Genomic DNA, 15,317 nt, shown 5'->3' on the forward strand with positions numbered 1-15,317 from the left:
TTATATTTTAAATGAAATCATCAACAAGGCTAAGAATCTTAACCCTTTTCTCGTGTGCAGGGCTCCGAATCTTCTTGAATAGATTTGTATTTCTAAAGATGTTATGTGTTTTAATGTATGAATATCTAATTTGAAGATAAGCCGGCCCAACTGCATCTTTTCACCTTCTGGTCTCGTCTTACACTGTATATTGAGCAACAAACTTTTTATTTTGGATAATTAAAGTGTATTCAGCTCTGAAAATATTATTGACACATTTTCATTGAGTAGAACAGTTTTATTGAAAAGAAGAACTGCAGAAATATAAGAAATGCCAATTGCAGAGAGGTGAACTGCACAGGACAAATGTTCATTGAGTAGAACAGTTCTATTGAAAAGAAGAACTGCAGAAATATAAGAAATGCCAATTGCAGTGAGGTGAATTAAAGAGAAATCAAAACCAATTTAGCTTTCTTTCCATTCTCCCCTTTTTAACAAAACTCAGAAATTAACTTTGTTTCCCTTAATCCTTACTTCTATCCTTCTCCGCAACCAGCCCAGTATTCTGCCTTGACAAAACCACTTACAAACTAGTAATATCAAGCCTGATTATGGTGCCAAAAGATATCCAGCAAACAAGATATTCTAAATGAAAAGGCTTGTTATTGACAAAAGGTAATCAATTTCAATTGCTAAGGTTATGAAGGAAAAGAGTAAGAAGCAACAATAGATGAATTATGCCTGACCAACCAAACACCATATGGATACTTAAACCTCCTAGCATCACCCACGTTGGGGATATCAAACTAAACCTATGCACCCAAATAAACTAACTACATGGTAATTCTCCATTTCTTGACAGAACAAGTTAGAATGGATGAGCTCAACATACAGGCCATGCATTTATTCTGCATAGATCAGATGGTAATAAAGTTGGCTAAGGTGAAAGCAGCACAGCGTCTGGGGTCCGTGATAATACCAATCACTGTGGTATTGTGTGTAAGCCACTAAAAGAGTTTTTGAAATCAGAAGTAGAATCACATCATAGAAATACAGAATATACAGGTTCAGGATAGCATTATAGCCATCAGGATATCAAATTTTGTTGCTATGTATACAAGATAATTTATACCTGTCATATGACTCAGCTCTTGTATATGCTTGGATTACCCAATTATATGTCTCCGTATCAGGTTTCATATAAGCTATAACAACCAACACCAACCATTAGGAAACTTTTAAAGGCTAAAGATCATAAGCTATATAGAAGGTCTTCCATTTTGCAGTTAGATAAACAGATAAAATCTGAGAAGTGATTAAGATGTATGAGTGAATTCAGGACAGCCTCTGAACCGTAGAAGAGCCATTTCTTCTAAGAAGCTGAGCTGATACCACATAGAATGAGTTTAAGATAACAGCAATAGGATAATTAGGAGCAACCTGTCTGCAAGAGCATGATGCAGATCTGAGTGAAATGCATTTGCATCAATGATATAGACCAGGAGACGACACACCAGTATTTCATTAAAGGAAAGAAACAGCTTCTTCTAATACATGCATCACATGTCAAACAAGTAGATGAAAACCACCTGATGGTCAGATATAGCGAGGCAATGCCACACAGCAGCAAAAAAATTGTCCAGTTCAAGACTGACTTAATAGTTTTATCCCACACCTAAATTATTTTTACCAATTAAGGACACTTGACATAATTTACGTTGGTCAAGAGAACTAGTACAGAAATTATTTCTTTCCTGGCAGTCTATTGGTTGATGAAAGACGTGCAAACACATCAAGAACAAGCATATTTTTCAATCAATGACAGAAGAAGAGCGACATAACACATATTAGTCCCAATTCCACCATGAGAATGACTGGAAATTCAGTTGTATGCAACAAATTCGTAGTAGCGGAGCTTTTTGATATTCTAATTGACATAATCATTCTCGTGCCTTTTCTTCGACATATACAGTAAACAAAATCAACCATCTCAGAAATCTAATTTTAATCAAACACTCGTAATTTCTGTTCCTTCGGAAACCTCATTAAGAACTTCGACAAAGTATTAAGAGCTACAAACTTGTGCAGCAAATATATGGTAAACAAACAATGGCTGTTACATGATAATAAGTTACAATAACATCAAGACAAGAGAATAAACACTGACCTTCTCCATATTCCATGTTTTCAAAGGTGGAAAAAGCAATTTCAGGAATTCCGCAAGTAGCCTGGCCACATCATAAAAATGCTTCTTTATACCTCTTTTACTTAAAACTAAGTAGAGAGTAAAAGATTTCTCATATCAGCCTGGTGCTTATCAGTAAAATAAAAAGATCTCCAAAATTAATTCATATAGATTAATGCTTAAACCAAGCAAGAGCAGATTGGAACTGACTTCAGGTAATCTGAAAAGTTAAGAACTACTCAACTTCTTTTTCTTACAAGATATAACCAAGTCTTCTTATGTCTACTTAAATGGTGAAGAGAAAACATAACACTTCAGAATCCAGTGCTTAGGTGTTTCTTCTTCATACCATTCCATAAGCTTCATATGAGTTATGCTTGAAACCAAGTTATTATTTCTTTCACTATTAAACTTTAAGCAATCAAATGAATTATATCCACTATCTTTGAAGCACTTCAAATGTATCTTAACAGGAGCACTCGTACCTGCACACTCAAGAGGCAATTGAAATGAAATGTAGTAGCCATTCTACCAGCTCCCTCCATTTCATAGGCTATGGTCAGTGCATTTGAGTGATCTCCCACTTTACAGTCCTCCTCAATAAGAAGATCATAAAGCTCATCTGTAGCTCTCAGGCCACCCTCGGCACCCTTCAAGAACACTCTGTTGGCAGCTTCCAAATGACCACCTCTGACGAGCTCCTCTGGTGGCAAGAACAGGAGTTATTAAATGCTAGCCACATATTACAGAACAACAAAACTGATTCGCATGGATCCTGCGAATCAATCCACAGGTTTGTATGTCATACCAACAAGAAGAAGCCAAGCTTGCCGAATGTCATAGTTGAGTTTTTCCATTGCTGCCAGAATTTCTAATCCTCTGGTAGCATGGCCTTTTGACCCAAATAAACGAATCAATGCTATAAATGTTTCATGAAGAGGCCGAAGACCCTCACTCAATTCCCTTCTAAGAGCGTGCATCTGATGTACAGGGTTTTAATATTAGTATACTTTCCGCTGCCCCAAATGACAAGATTTAAGTCCGATGTACCATGCAATAACAATACACTCAATTACCTGGTTTAGAAGGAATAAGAACATACAAATACCGGAACTGAACTAATAGGATTCACTTAATAGAGGAACATCGCACAGTGCAACCTATTAACATACTAAAATCCTTACAGAATCCTCCCTGGGCTAGAAAAATGTAGAAGGTGAGCATTTGAGTAGGTAGGGATGACTTTTACAAAGTAGCTAACTCTGTAAAGCTTCGCGAATGACGTGTTCTTAGGCTGTCATTAGGTGATTGACAATTCAATGCAAAATTCAACTATGAAATTCGCATTAACCATGAGTCAGGATGCCAGATTTGACTCTAGGCCATAACATTAAGAATTGTGATCAATTCATGTGTGCCCTTACCTGAAAGAAATTGTAGGTAAAAACTCCACCATAGGAGTATTAAAATCCTCAATTCACATACTTCCTTAATATCTCAAATGCTGTCTCCCGCAAGAAACAACTTTAACCTCATTGAGCTTACATAATACCTCCCTCATTTCTCCCTCTGTTCCCTTCTCTCAAATATGAGTTCAAAAATTAGGGGTGATATGGTTTGGTTTCAAGTTTTTTAGAAAAATATTAAATCAAATTGCTATATGCAGATTTGAGAAATAACAAATCTAAATCGCCTCTTTCTGAACCAAAATTGGTTCTGCAGTTTCATGTGGCCTTGGAGGTTTTGCAATTTATAAGTGAATTTGATCCCAAATACAAATAGAAAAAATAATCAAAAATGAATATGAAACTATTTATGAATAGTAGTAATTTATTAGCATACATATAATGCATAATACTTGTGATAAAAATAAATCTAACAAAAAAGTAAAAGTCATCTCAACGTACGAATTCGACCTACAAAATTAATAATTGAAGGACATTTATAGCTAAACTTCTTTAAGCAAAACTATGTTGAAGGTCAATTTGAAAATGACAGAGGTCCCTTATACCAACAAATTTTGGAGGAGAAATAGAAAACTTAGTATAAGCAAAAGCAAGAAAAATCCCAAGAGATATTTTGGAATGTCAACTTTCTACCTATTCAACACATCATAGCCATTACTAATTCCGATTTGCTATTAAAACATTGCTCTTCTTCCAAACTAGTTTATATACTCAATTTAGAAAATATATATAGTCAGCAGTTCCATTTTGTGGCAGGTTTTTAGTTCTAAAATGCCAAGAAACCATTAAGTCTGGCACGGTCTTACTATAGCTTTAACTTACAGTTTATTACATAAGTTATTAAAAAAAAGTTTTGTTTGATTTGGTTTAGGCAGTTCTTAAAATTATATTATTAAACCTAGTTAACTGCTAATTAGAATAACACGTTCACATACATAGAAGAAACAGTGATATATTTTTAAAACTGACAGCAGTGATCAACGACAGTCTATCACTATCAAATACAACTCTGGATGGAAAGTAACACGGTGGCACTCAAGGACACACAAGGAAAACAGTAGAAGACAGTAGAAATAGAATGAGATGGAAATAATCCAGCAGGTCTAACTATTAACGTTATATGCAAATGCACAAATACCAAAATTAGACGATTAACTTGCACCAACGAACATGTAATAATCAGTGTAGCTTGTAAAAAACTCCCAATAGACATACAATAGCCAAGTTATTAATCATTAATAGAATATGTAACTGAAAAATAGAAGCTTGCAAACAAAATCACCATACAGCGCCTTCTTCATCGCGATTGAGCACGTGCGAAACAACGAGACCGTGAAACGACCTGGGTCCAGGCGTCAGCCCCGCGGCAATCATATCGTAAATGACATCAGAAACTCCCGAAATGCTGCCACTCCGGGCGCGCTCCATCAACTCCTCCATGAACACAAGCCTCAGCAGCTTCTCAGCGCTCGACGGCGTAAAATTCCCTTCGGCGGTGCCGGTATATCCATTATCGTCCGAAGATTTCAAGTCGTTCTGCTGGTTCGGTTGCTTTTTCCGCCGCGATTTTCTTTGAGTAGTAGACATTGAAGCGAACGGTGCAGCTGCTAAAGCGACGGCGTTGCGAGGAGTGGAGGTGGAGGTTAAGGAGAGGGAGAAGGGAGCGTAAGGCAGCAGGGAGGACGCCATTTTCGTTGGGAGGAGGAGAGTGGATAAGGGGAAGGAGGGGGGTTTAAGGAAATGGGGCGGGGGGTTTGAAATTTGTAATTCAAGTAACGGGTATACGGGTCGGGTAGAGTACCGGGTTACTGGATGGAAAACCGGCCCAATTATATTAGTGGGCCGGACCTTTTCACTTGTCTGGGCTTTGCACAACTTATCTGGTGGGCAATTTTTGTGGAAATTGCACTTTTGATCCTATATGGCAGAGGATATTGTATTTTTGGTCCCACGATTTATGAATTTAATATATTTGATTTTATAGATAAAAAATTATAGCATCTGAGACCAAAAAGAATGTATTATGTTTTTTTCTATAAGAAACTATCACAAAACATCATAATTTAAAAATTATTTTCATTTTATCACGTCTTTTCAAAATAAAGCCTATTTACAAAATATTCTAATTCAAACATATTTTCATTTTCGATACAAACCAATACAAAATGCCCACTTTGTAGAAAAGCTCTGCTTTTTATAAAAGTAATATTTTTAGAAAAATAAATTTAAAATTGTAGCAGAATAAAAAATCGATAGTGTTTTTAAAAAAAGTAAACAAAAGTTAGATTGGATAATGTATAGAAAAAAATCACTTATAAAATAAGCTTAATTAATCAAAAATTATTTTGTCCCGTGTGTTAAAAATATACTATTTTTGCTAATATTTATACATGACAGTAATAATTTATTTTCAACCAAAAATGAGAAAAAAAATTGAATTAGTATATTTCAGATTTAAAATTTTAAAATATTGTGAAAAAAATGAATGTTTAACTTAATAATGCTCCGACTATATAATATAATTGTAGATTCATATACAATAACTAAACTTCTATGATTGCGACTATATATATATATATATATATCCTTTCATTAATTATTATAGCCATTTAATTTATATTTTTTAATAATATATGAATAACATAATTAGATAATATAGTAAATAAAATATAAAAAAATTTCAAAATATTAAATATGTGAACGTGTAAATTTGATTATGCTTAAGTATTCAAATTATTTGAAAACTTCACTATCAATTTTGGATATACAATATTAAAAAATAAAGTAAAAATGGTACAATTGAATTAAAATTTTATGAGGGTAAAATAGTAAAAAAAAAGTAGAATTTATTTGGAAAAAAAAGTCAAAGCAGCTAGAAGCATCCCAATGGGCTTTTAGCTTTTTGGCTTAAAAGTGCTCTTAATAATTTCATAAACAGAAGTTGGAATTTCAAACACATCAAAAGTGATTTTTTGATGCAGAAGTCGAAAAGTGATTTTCAAAACTCTCGCAAACACTCCCTAAGTCTACTTGTTAGGTCCAGGTTTTGAAGCGGACGAGACATGTCAGATTTACACCAAATCTTACCTCAAATTCCAAACATTTATCATATACAGTCAAAATCTGAACTTTTTGGTGGACCCATGGGGTGTTTGCAAACGTTTAATTTAAGTACTCATCAGTTTATTGTTGAAAACAAGCTGCAATGAATAGTTTTGTTTTACAACTTCTACTTTTAAACTGTTTAAATTAAATTGATTTCTGTCAAAAGTTATAAGTAACCCCCAATCAACTTATGTAACTTATTAGTAAATTTGTGAATATTAAGTTATTTTTCCAAATATTCAAATTTGATTTTATTTTTGTTACTTCTGACTTTTATTTTTAAATACTCTCGACTTTCACTACTGTTTAACCTCCAGAGTTCCAATTATTCCCACCATAAAAACAAAAACTATTACAAACACCCGTTAATAAAAAATCATTTAACTAAGCTTTTTTCAGCTCCCCCACAAACCCAAAACTAAAATTTCAGTCCATAATATTTAAATAACACAATGAAATACAAATGCAATACTGACTAAAAATAATAGTTAGGGATAATTACATTCTCCTTTCCTAGTATTTGGTGTAATTATACGTAGATCCTATGTGGTTGGAAAAATTACATTTAACACCCATGAGGTTTGCTTCCGTCTAACAAATAAGTCACATCATAAGTCAAAATTCATCAAATTTGCTGATATCAACAAAAAAAGATTGAATGAAAATTGATATTTACTATCGATTAACTTATTACTAGTTTATTGCAAGTCAAATAATTTTTTTTCGATTAAACTATCTTTATAACGATGAAGATATATCTCCTCACATGCATTAACTCGTGAACACATATGAGGATAATTTAGTCATGAAAATAGTTATTTGACCTACAATAAATTAGTAATAAGTCAGTCGGAAGTAAAAATATTCTTTTTTGTTAATATCAACAAATTCGGTGAAATTTGACTAATGAATGGACTTATTTGTTAGATAGAAGCAGACCTCAGGGTTGCTAGACGTAATTTTCCAAACCACAAAACATTTATGTATAATTACACCAAATCTCAGAGAAAAAGAATGTAATTATCCCTAATAGTTGAGAAGCCACGATCCTACTGATTCAAAGAACTCCAAAATCAATCACATTCATTGGTCATTAATGCCAAACTTCCCAATCAAGTCCTTACAAAAAAGACAAACACCACCACCACCAACAACAAAAAGTACAATTAGTGATCACATTCAAAACACAACTAAAAAAAAAGGGGTTGAAATTGAAACAAAGAGATGAGAACACAAGCTAGGCAAGCTATTGTTGGAGGCATGAAAATCAAATTTGTGAAATGCCATGCATCCAAACACAGCCTCTAGAAAATGGGGGTCAAGCCCTTGAATCCAAAGCCATGATGGTGGAGAGGTTCATTGGGTGCATGTAGGCGGTGGAGCCAGCCAAGATCTGCTGCACAATCAACTTGTTGGCCCTCTCGGATGGGTGGAATGGATCCCAAAACACATACAAGTCCCTGTTTGGGCAGAGGTTTGAGAACGGCGTGCATAGCCCCAGCCCATTGTATGGCCCTTGCCCACAACATGCTATCTTTGAGGTTGTGAATCCTGCACCCACCCAACATTCAAAACATATAACACTGCCCTTCTGTCTCTGCAATTGAGCATATTAAACTAGTTTTTTCGACGCAAACGTAACTTTTTCGTATCGTTTGACCCATTTTATATTATTTGAAATAAAATCAATATTCAAATACCTACATCTGACAACTACAGACAACTATAACAATCATATAATCCATTATACCACCGACCGTCAAGAATAATGCATCTCTTTCTACTTTACCAGAAAGTAATTTATGGGGCTTTTGGTCTTTTAATAAATTTATGTTTGAAGTGACATTCTTGATTAAATGATAAATAATAGTACTTAATGTGGAAAAAGGCAATATATATATATATATATATATATATTATTCAAACACAACAACATCGTACTTTTTGAACTCTTTTACAATCTCAATTTCGAGTAGATACGATTATGTAGTAGTACTTTTATTGGCTAAATATATAGTAGTTGACAATTGTAATGCCTACTTATATAATTGCAAAAATATTTAAGTCTATTAATTTAATTATACCTTAATTATATATATATGTACCTCTATAAATTAATATTCACACTTATAGTAGGGTAGTAGCCAACAAATAAATAATGGTTCCTACCTAATAATCAAAAATAATTAATCAAAGATGTATTTAATTAATGTGTGTCCTAAGTATAGGAAACATAAACCAATATTTGAAGGAGGAATGTTTGAGGTAGGTACCGAATGCTTGAGGGTTGGAGATGAAGTCCATGTGCATTTGATTCGTATTGGCTGCGATGAAAACGTTGGAGCCAAGTTGTTGGTTGAGTTCGTTGAGCATCTGAACCAGCTGAGGGTTGAAGAGCGCTGCAGCCTTTTGCAATTCTTCCGCACATTCCCCATTAGTGCTGTGGAGCGCCAATTCCGCCGGCACACACCCTAGCGGTCCAGTTCCCGTCACTATAACCCTACGAGGCCCCAGATCGTGCAGTCTCTGCATTATTCAATTCCAATTATTAATGCCTGCATTCTTACACGCACGCAAGAAAGAACACACACTAAGTGACGTACCATTAAGACTTTCTTGTACTCGGAGACGACATAAGGCACATACTTTTGGAGAGTGAACTGACGAGACCTGGCGGAGTAAGGCACCAAGTAGTAGTTGTTGACGAAGTCATTTCCACCTAATGTCATCAAAACTAAGGATTCCTTCACAAGTTTCTTAGTCTCCTCTTCCCCGATTAGGGCACTCACTCTCTGCTGGTACTGTTGGAAGAAGTTCAGTTGCTCATATATCCGAATTATGTTCACCTGCACCCCACCCCACCCAAATTAAATTAATTAATTCATGCAACCAAATAATAATAATAATAATTTTCGTGATGGATAATTTAAGTATTTGTATTGATTTTTAAATTAATTAATATTAATTATTAACATGGTTTTTTAGTATATGTCAATATATAAAATTATTTCTTCTAGTGACAATCTGGGTGTTAGAAATCGAATTGATTACTCGTGACATCGAATTAGATTATAGTGTAATATCTAATTGAATTCATATATATAATCACTTTAGTCCCTTAATTTTACATTATAACCACATTAATTGTTCAGCTTCGCTTCCAAACCTTATAATTCCTCAAATTAAAAAGGATATGTAAATAACATATATACCCCTAAAAATACGACATGTGCAAAATCACATGTCCGGATTTCAGTGACTTTTTCGCTCGGAAATTGACCGAGGAATTGAAATGAAACAAAATATGAATTTTAGGGATGATAAGGTCAAGAAACGAAAATGATGGACTAACATGGTTCTAAATATATATAATCAATTTTTTTTTATGACATTTTACCCTATTTTTCGAACATTTAATGCTTTCTTATCCGGACTTGACCCCTTTAATGCAAGGATGATGCCTACTCCGAACCATGACATAATCGAGCAGAATTTTTCTCGTATAGATGGAATATAATAAAAATATTAAATGGCAACAGTCAGACATGCGTTACTTTACGTTATGTTGTTTATGTAACATGATTCACATTATCTGGTATTTTTCACATTCGATCCATACGGACAAAACCCTAATGGTGCGCTATAATTAATGTGTAACAAGATGATTAATGAAATTATTGTTCAAATTAGGTACATAATTGACTGTATAGACTTACAAACTGGAATCCAGTGTCATTAAGTACTCCAACACCAGCAGAAGCAAAATTGGCACCAACCAATAGTTTCTGCCCAGTAAGCTCTGGATTTAGGTATGGCATTGTGGCCTCCCACCCCATCTGCTCACCTATTCAAGAGTACAAAAATAATTGCTCAATAACACATCCAACTATAAATATATGTCATTTAATAATTACATCAAGAAAAGCTCTCAATTATATATGAATTAATACACACACACACATATATATATATATGTGCGTATGCATGCATGCTTGTAATTAATTGGAAATGAGAGGGTAAAAATTGTAATTTCACATTCTTGAGATTGCATGCATTGCAAATATGCCATTTTAATTGCATTAAGTAAAAGGGAATATCAAGAAAACTTTACTGATAAGATCAGGGATGTTGAGGCCATTGGAGAAACGGCCGGTGGGGCGATGGGTCGGGTAGTCAATGCCGTAGGGTGGAGCGTCGGCCCTCGCCGTAGTCGCCAAGTAGTTGTTGTTCCCATTGTCGACCAGCGAATCTCCAAACACAAAAAATGCTCTTGCTTCGACACGAGTGCTCAAATTCCCAAGCATCAAAACAAATAGAAAAACAAGGTAGAATCTTGAATTCTCCACCAACTCAGCCATTTCTAGGGTACCCAAAAAATCAAATAAAAGTTGGTGGAAGTAATTGGTTTGGAGTTGATGAGAATGTGAATGGATGTGGGGTGAAATGGTGGAAGGATTGGAGGCCTCTTTATATGCATGAAAGTGCAGCTGACGAGGGTGGTGGATTATGTGGTTAAAGGACAATAACTAATGTTTTTATTTTTATTTTTAAATAATAATTAAAAAAAGAAGGGTACAATTAATGGTATTAAATTTAGACAGTTGTTTCAGAGAAATTGATGAGTTCAATCATTTTCTGGCTTTTTTACACTGTGGTAAAAGATGAGTCCGCTTTTAATGATTTTGTTAATAATTATTTATGGGTTTTTTCTTCTTTTAAAAACCTTTGTATTAATCATGACTTGCACAAGAAACTCAATTATCATATATAGTTTATTTTTCACATTTATTAATATTGCCTTTGATTGATCAAAATAAAAAATTCGGTGAATTTTGACTAACAGATAAATTTATTTGTTATACTAGATGTAATGTGTTTTTAACGACAGAGGGTCTATATACATACGTGTAATTATATCAAACTTTAAAAAATGACGGTGTAATTATCCCTTTAGATAAAGTTGGTGAAATGATGGAGTTTTCATCCTAGCTAAACAAAAAAAGACTATCATAATTAATGAGATTTGTAGGATGTTGCTCTATAAAGTATAGACAAGTTTTTGGTATAAATAAGATTAAAACAGAAGTGAGTTAGACTATTTCAACTGCCTTCACATGCTTGCTAATTAACTTGCTATACTATGAATGAAGTAAAATATTAAATCATCTGCAAAAACAAGACTTCCATATGACCCCCAAATTTATAGGTTAACATTTAAGGCCTACAAGTTAGAAATTTTCATTCCTCACTTATATATATATAAATATTAGTCGTTGCCGCACGCACGAATATGTATAGTGTGAGATAATGAGAAAAAAATATTTGATGTAGAGTGGATGTCGCTTAAATGGAAAGGGAAGCATGTCATCAACGCCTCATACCGCGCACTTGTGGCAAGAACGGAATCAACGATCTTTCAGCATACTAGCTGTACATATGACACATTTGCTAGGATTATAGTCGAGAAAATTAGACATGTCATAATTAGTCATACCCTCCCCTCAGTAGTTAGTACACGTGCTCTTTACCGACTTTGGAGGTTCCCTTGGTTTGCCAGGGCCTCGACTACTTGAACCGTGTTGTTGGATTTCTCTTTTTATCTATTTATGTAATTTACCTTTATCGAGAGAAAAAAAATTGTGAAAAAAAAACAGATTGTAATAAACATGAAGAAGTAAAGTGATAGAGAAACGTGTAACAGTGGGTTGAGAGATAAAAAATGTAAATGTGATTTTATTAAAAAATATTAAAATTACTATTCTGACCCTTTTTTTAGGAAAGAAAATGAAAGCGAAATATTTTCTTTTATAATAGTATAGATATATATAGCTTTGCATGGCCATAAAATTTGATAGTAAATTATTATTTCATTAATAATTTTAAAAACTAATTGCATGAAATATTTATAGTATAAAATCTAGTAATTGGTAAACGTGCGGCCTGAAATTTAATACGAGAATAATTAATAGTAAAAAGTATATTACTCGATACAAAAATTAAATCTAAAATTATTTATTGATTAATTTGTCTCAAAATATTTATCTAATTTCAAATAAAAATAAAAGATAATTTTCTCCAAAAGAAAATTGATGAATTTTCTGAATAAAGATAAATAATCGTACTAAAATTAAATTCGATGAATCTTGTGGAATCATTTAGCCATATCTATAGGTATGTTATGGATGAAAATTTCATAAAAAGAATCTTGTAGCATTATTGATGAAATGTATCTCTCACTCGTTTTCGACAAAATAAATAAATAAATTATAGTCGAAATAATTGGAAAATATCTTCTCATTATTTCAAAAATTACAAATGATCCCCCTATTTTAAATGGCCGTCTAACAAGGAGCCTGTTCCATTAGCATTCGTTAGGTTCTCATCCATTTTTTTATGTGAACTGCCCAAATTACCATTTCTTATTATGAATTAATCTTCTAAAATATTTAACAAAGGTAAATTAGTAATTCCCGACAAGGGTAAATCAGTAATTCCCACATCACTGTCTAAGGACTACACAATTATTTTTCATTTGAAATGGATATTTGTAGTTTTTTAAATAACAAGAGGTATTCGTAATTATGTCAACATCATCAGATACAGCTATAATTTATCCAAATAAATGAATTTCTCATAAAATTCTTCCTTTTTTTTCAGTCCAAAATTGAGGAAACAACTTCTTAGTAATGCAATTAAGAAGGGGAATTAAAAGAGTTCAACTGCCCATGTGATGGTTGCTGTACTGTAAACTCTGAATGTACTTCACAACAACTTCAAAGCTCTCTCTCTTCTATCTATCTTTCTTTCATTTGTACCCAAAAAGAGGTGCACTCTCACTCCATTAAGGCCTACAAAGTTAGAATTTCTTCATCCCCCCCCCCCCTCCCCCCACCCACCCCATCTATATATATACCTATGTTTCACAATTATCAATCAATTGCATTATTACATTCAATAACTGTGCAAATTATTTCAATGTTCAAGAACTTATACTCCAGTTTTTTTTTTTTTTTTTATTGACATGCAGTACTTTACGTAAATTTAGTACTGGTAATAAATTACACGGCAGATAATTTTGAGAATTAGTTATATGCTGACTTAAAAACTTATAAAATTTAAGCAAATATAGATACATACTTTAACATTTCGTAATTGATTATGCAAATGCTGATTGTAATTAATTTTTAGAATTAACTTCATCGTTTTTTAGTTCGATGAAGGAATTCAAGAATTACTTAATGGGCATAATGGATAATTATGCGGAAAATAATTGTAATGTGATAATAGAAAAAGGGGTCAAACAACATAATAAATTGTATTTGTACTGAAAATACAAATTTGGACTGCTCAAACGAAGACTTAGCATTAAAATTTGTACTTTTCTCGAAAGATTTACGATGATTTTAAGAGTTTGATTGATATAAAAAAACGGGGACTTTTAAGTGGCAATATTTTTTTTCCTAATATACCGTTGAAGAGTGGAAAATTATTACTAGCATTTGAAATTGTCGGATCTGCTGATCTTTACTTCGTGCTGTGTGAAATTAACAATATGTTCTTTTCTACTGTATACAGACCAAATTATTTGAGATTGACTTAATATTGTTGAGGATTAGATTAAATAAAAAAAAAAAAAGCCAAAAAAATAGTTGGGATTTATAGAGAGTACATAGAAATAAACCTAATCTAAGTGTAGGTCAATAATTCATCAAGTTTGAATAATAAATGCAGTCATTACCTAAGAAACAAAGATGATTTGGTATCTGAATTTAGTACTAATTTTGCTATATATGGGCTGGGTTGGTAGTATGATCAATCAGCCCAGACCAAGGCCCATTAGTTTTAGCCCATAAGATTTTCACAATTATCATGAAAATGTTTTTCTTTCTTTTATTTTATTTCTGAAATTTGTTTTAAAAATTAATTAGTATTTTTCTTGCAACATTTTTACCAAACTAACTAGTTTTTTTTTTTTATTCTCTACCATAAATTCCAAATTAAAAAAAACAATTGATTAATTATGTTTAGACCCTCTCTAAGAATCCCCTAAAAGTTTTATTTTGAAATTATACTTACACCTTTTTCGAAAATTTTCAATTTACACCTAACCTCTTTTCATTAGGATTTGGACAGAAAATACTGATATAAATAAGAAAAATACATAAATTTTGAATTTTCTCCATCATGTAACATTTTCATGTATATTTTTGTATTTATAAAGAGATAAATGCTAACATCATTATATTTTTTCCCTTATAAGTACACAAAATTATTATATGAAAACTTTAAATGAGGGCTAAAATTAAAAAAAAAATTATATGCAATTTTATTTGCTAGCATCAATTTTTTCATTTAAATTCTAGCAAAAGAGGGTCAAGTGTTAATAGTGAATTTTCAGAGGAGGTACAAGTGTAATTTTAGAAATTTTTTGAAGAAAAGTATAATTTCACTTTTTTCAGAGGGAGTTAAGTGTATTTAACCCAAAAACAAATACAGAAAAAAAGAAGAAGAAGAAGAGCGTACTCGTTATATATTATAAAATACTGGTAATACTCGCTGATCAAACACACTCTGGACAAGTA

The 15,317-nt window shown here is 32.7% G+C and overlaps 2 protein-coding genes across 3 annotated transcripts in view; both read right to left on the reverse strand.

Annotated features, from left to right (window-relative positions):
* LOC105161164 overlaps positions 1-5,357 on the reverse strand; it is an 11,876-nt gene extending 6,519 nt beyond the window's left edge. The window contains exons 1-5 of one of the 2 annotated variants that reach the window (XM_011078769.2): positions 4,918-5,357; positions 2,973-3,144; positions 2,650-2,867; positions 2,147-2,207; positions 1,112-1,184 (exon numbers count right to left, since the gene is read on the reverse strand). In XM_011078769.2, the coding sequence (XP_011077071.1) occupies positions 1,112-1,184; positions 2,147-2,207; positions 2,650-2,867; positions 2,973-3,144; positions 4,918-5,319 (926 nt within the window). In that variant the 5' untranslated portion in view covers positions 5,320-5,357. Of the gene's footprint in view, positions 1-1,111; positions 1,185-2,146; positions 2,208-2,649; positions 2,868-2,972; positions 3,145-4,912 lie in introns of both variants that reach the window. The other variant, XM_020693079.1, reaches the window with a different exon arrangement.
* LOC105161165 (GDSL esterase/lipase At5g33370) lies at positions 7,789-11,182 on the reverse strand. Its single transcript, XM_011078770.2, has 5 exons — positions 10,847-11,182; positions 10,452-10,579; positions 9,339-9,581; positions 9,009-9,261; positions 7,789-8,286 (listed from the first exon to the last, which is right to left on the reverse strand). Exons 1-5 carry the CDS (start codon positions 11,091-11,093, stop codon positions 8,054-8,056), a joined length of 1,104 nt encoding a protein of 367 aa, XP_011077072.1. The 5' UTR covers positions 11,094-11,182; the 3' UTR covers positions 7,789-8,053.

Source organism: Sesamum indicum, linkage group LG4 (genome assembly GCF_000512975.1).
Source record: "Sesamum indicum cultivar Zhongzhi No. 13 linkage group LG4, S_indicum_v1.0, whole genome shotgun sequence".
Lineage (NCBI taxonomy): Eukaryota > Viridiplantae > Streptophyta > Magnoliopsida > Lamiales > Pedaliaceae > Sesamum > Sesamum indicum.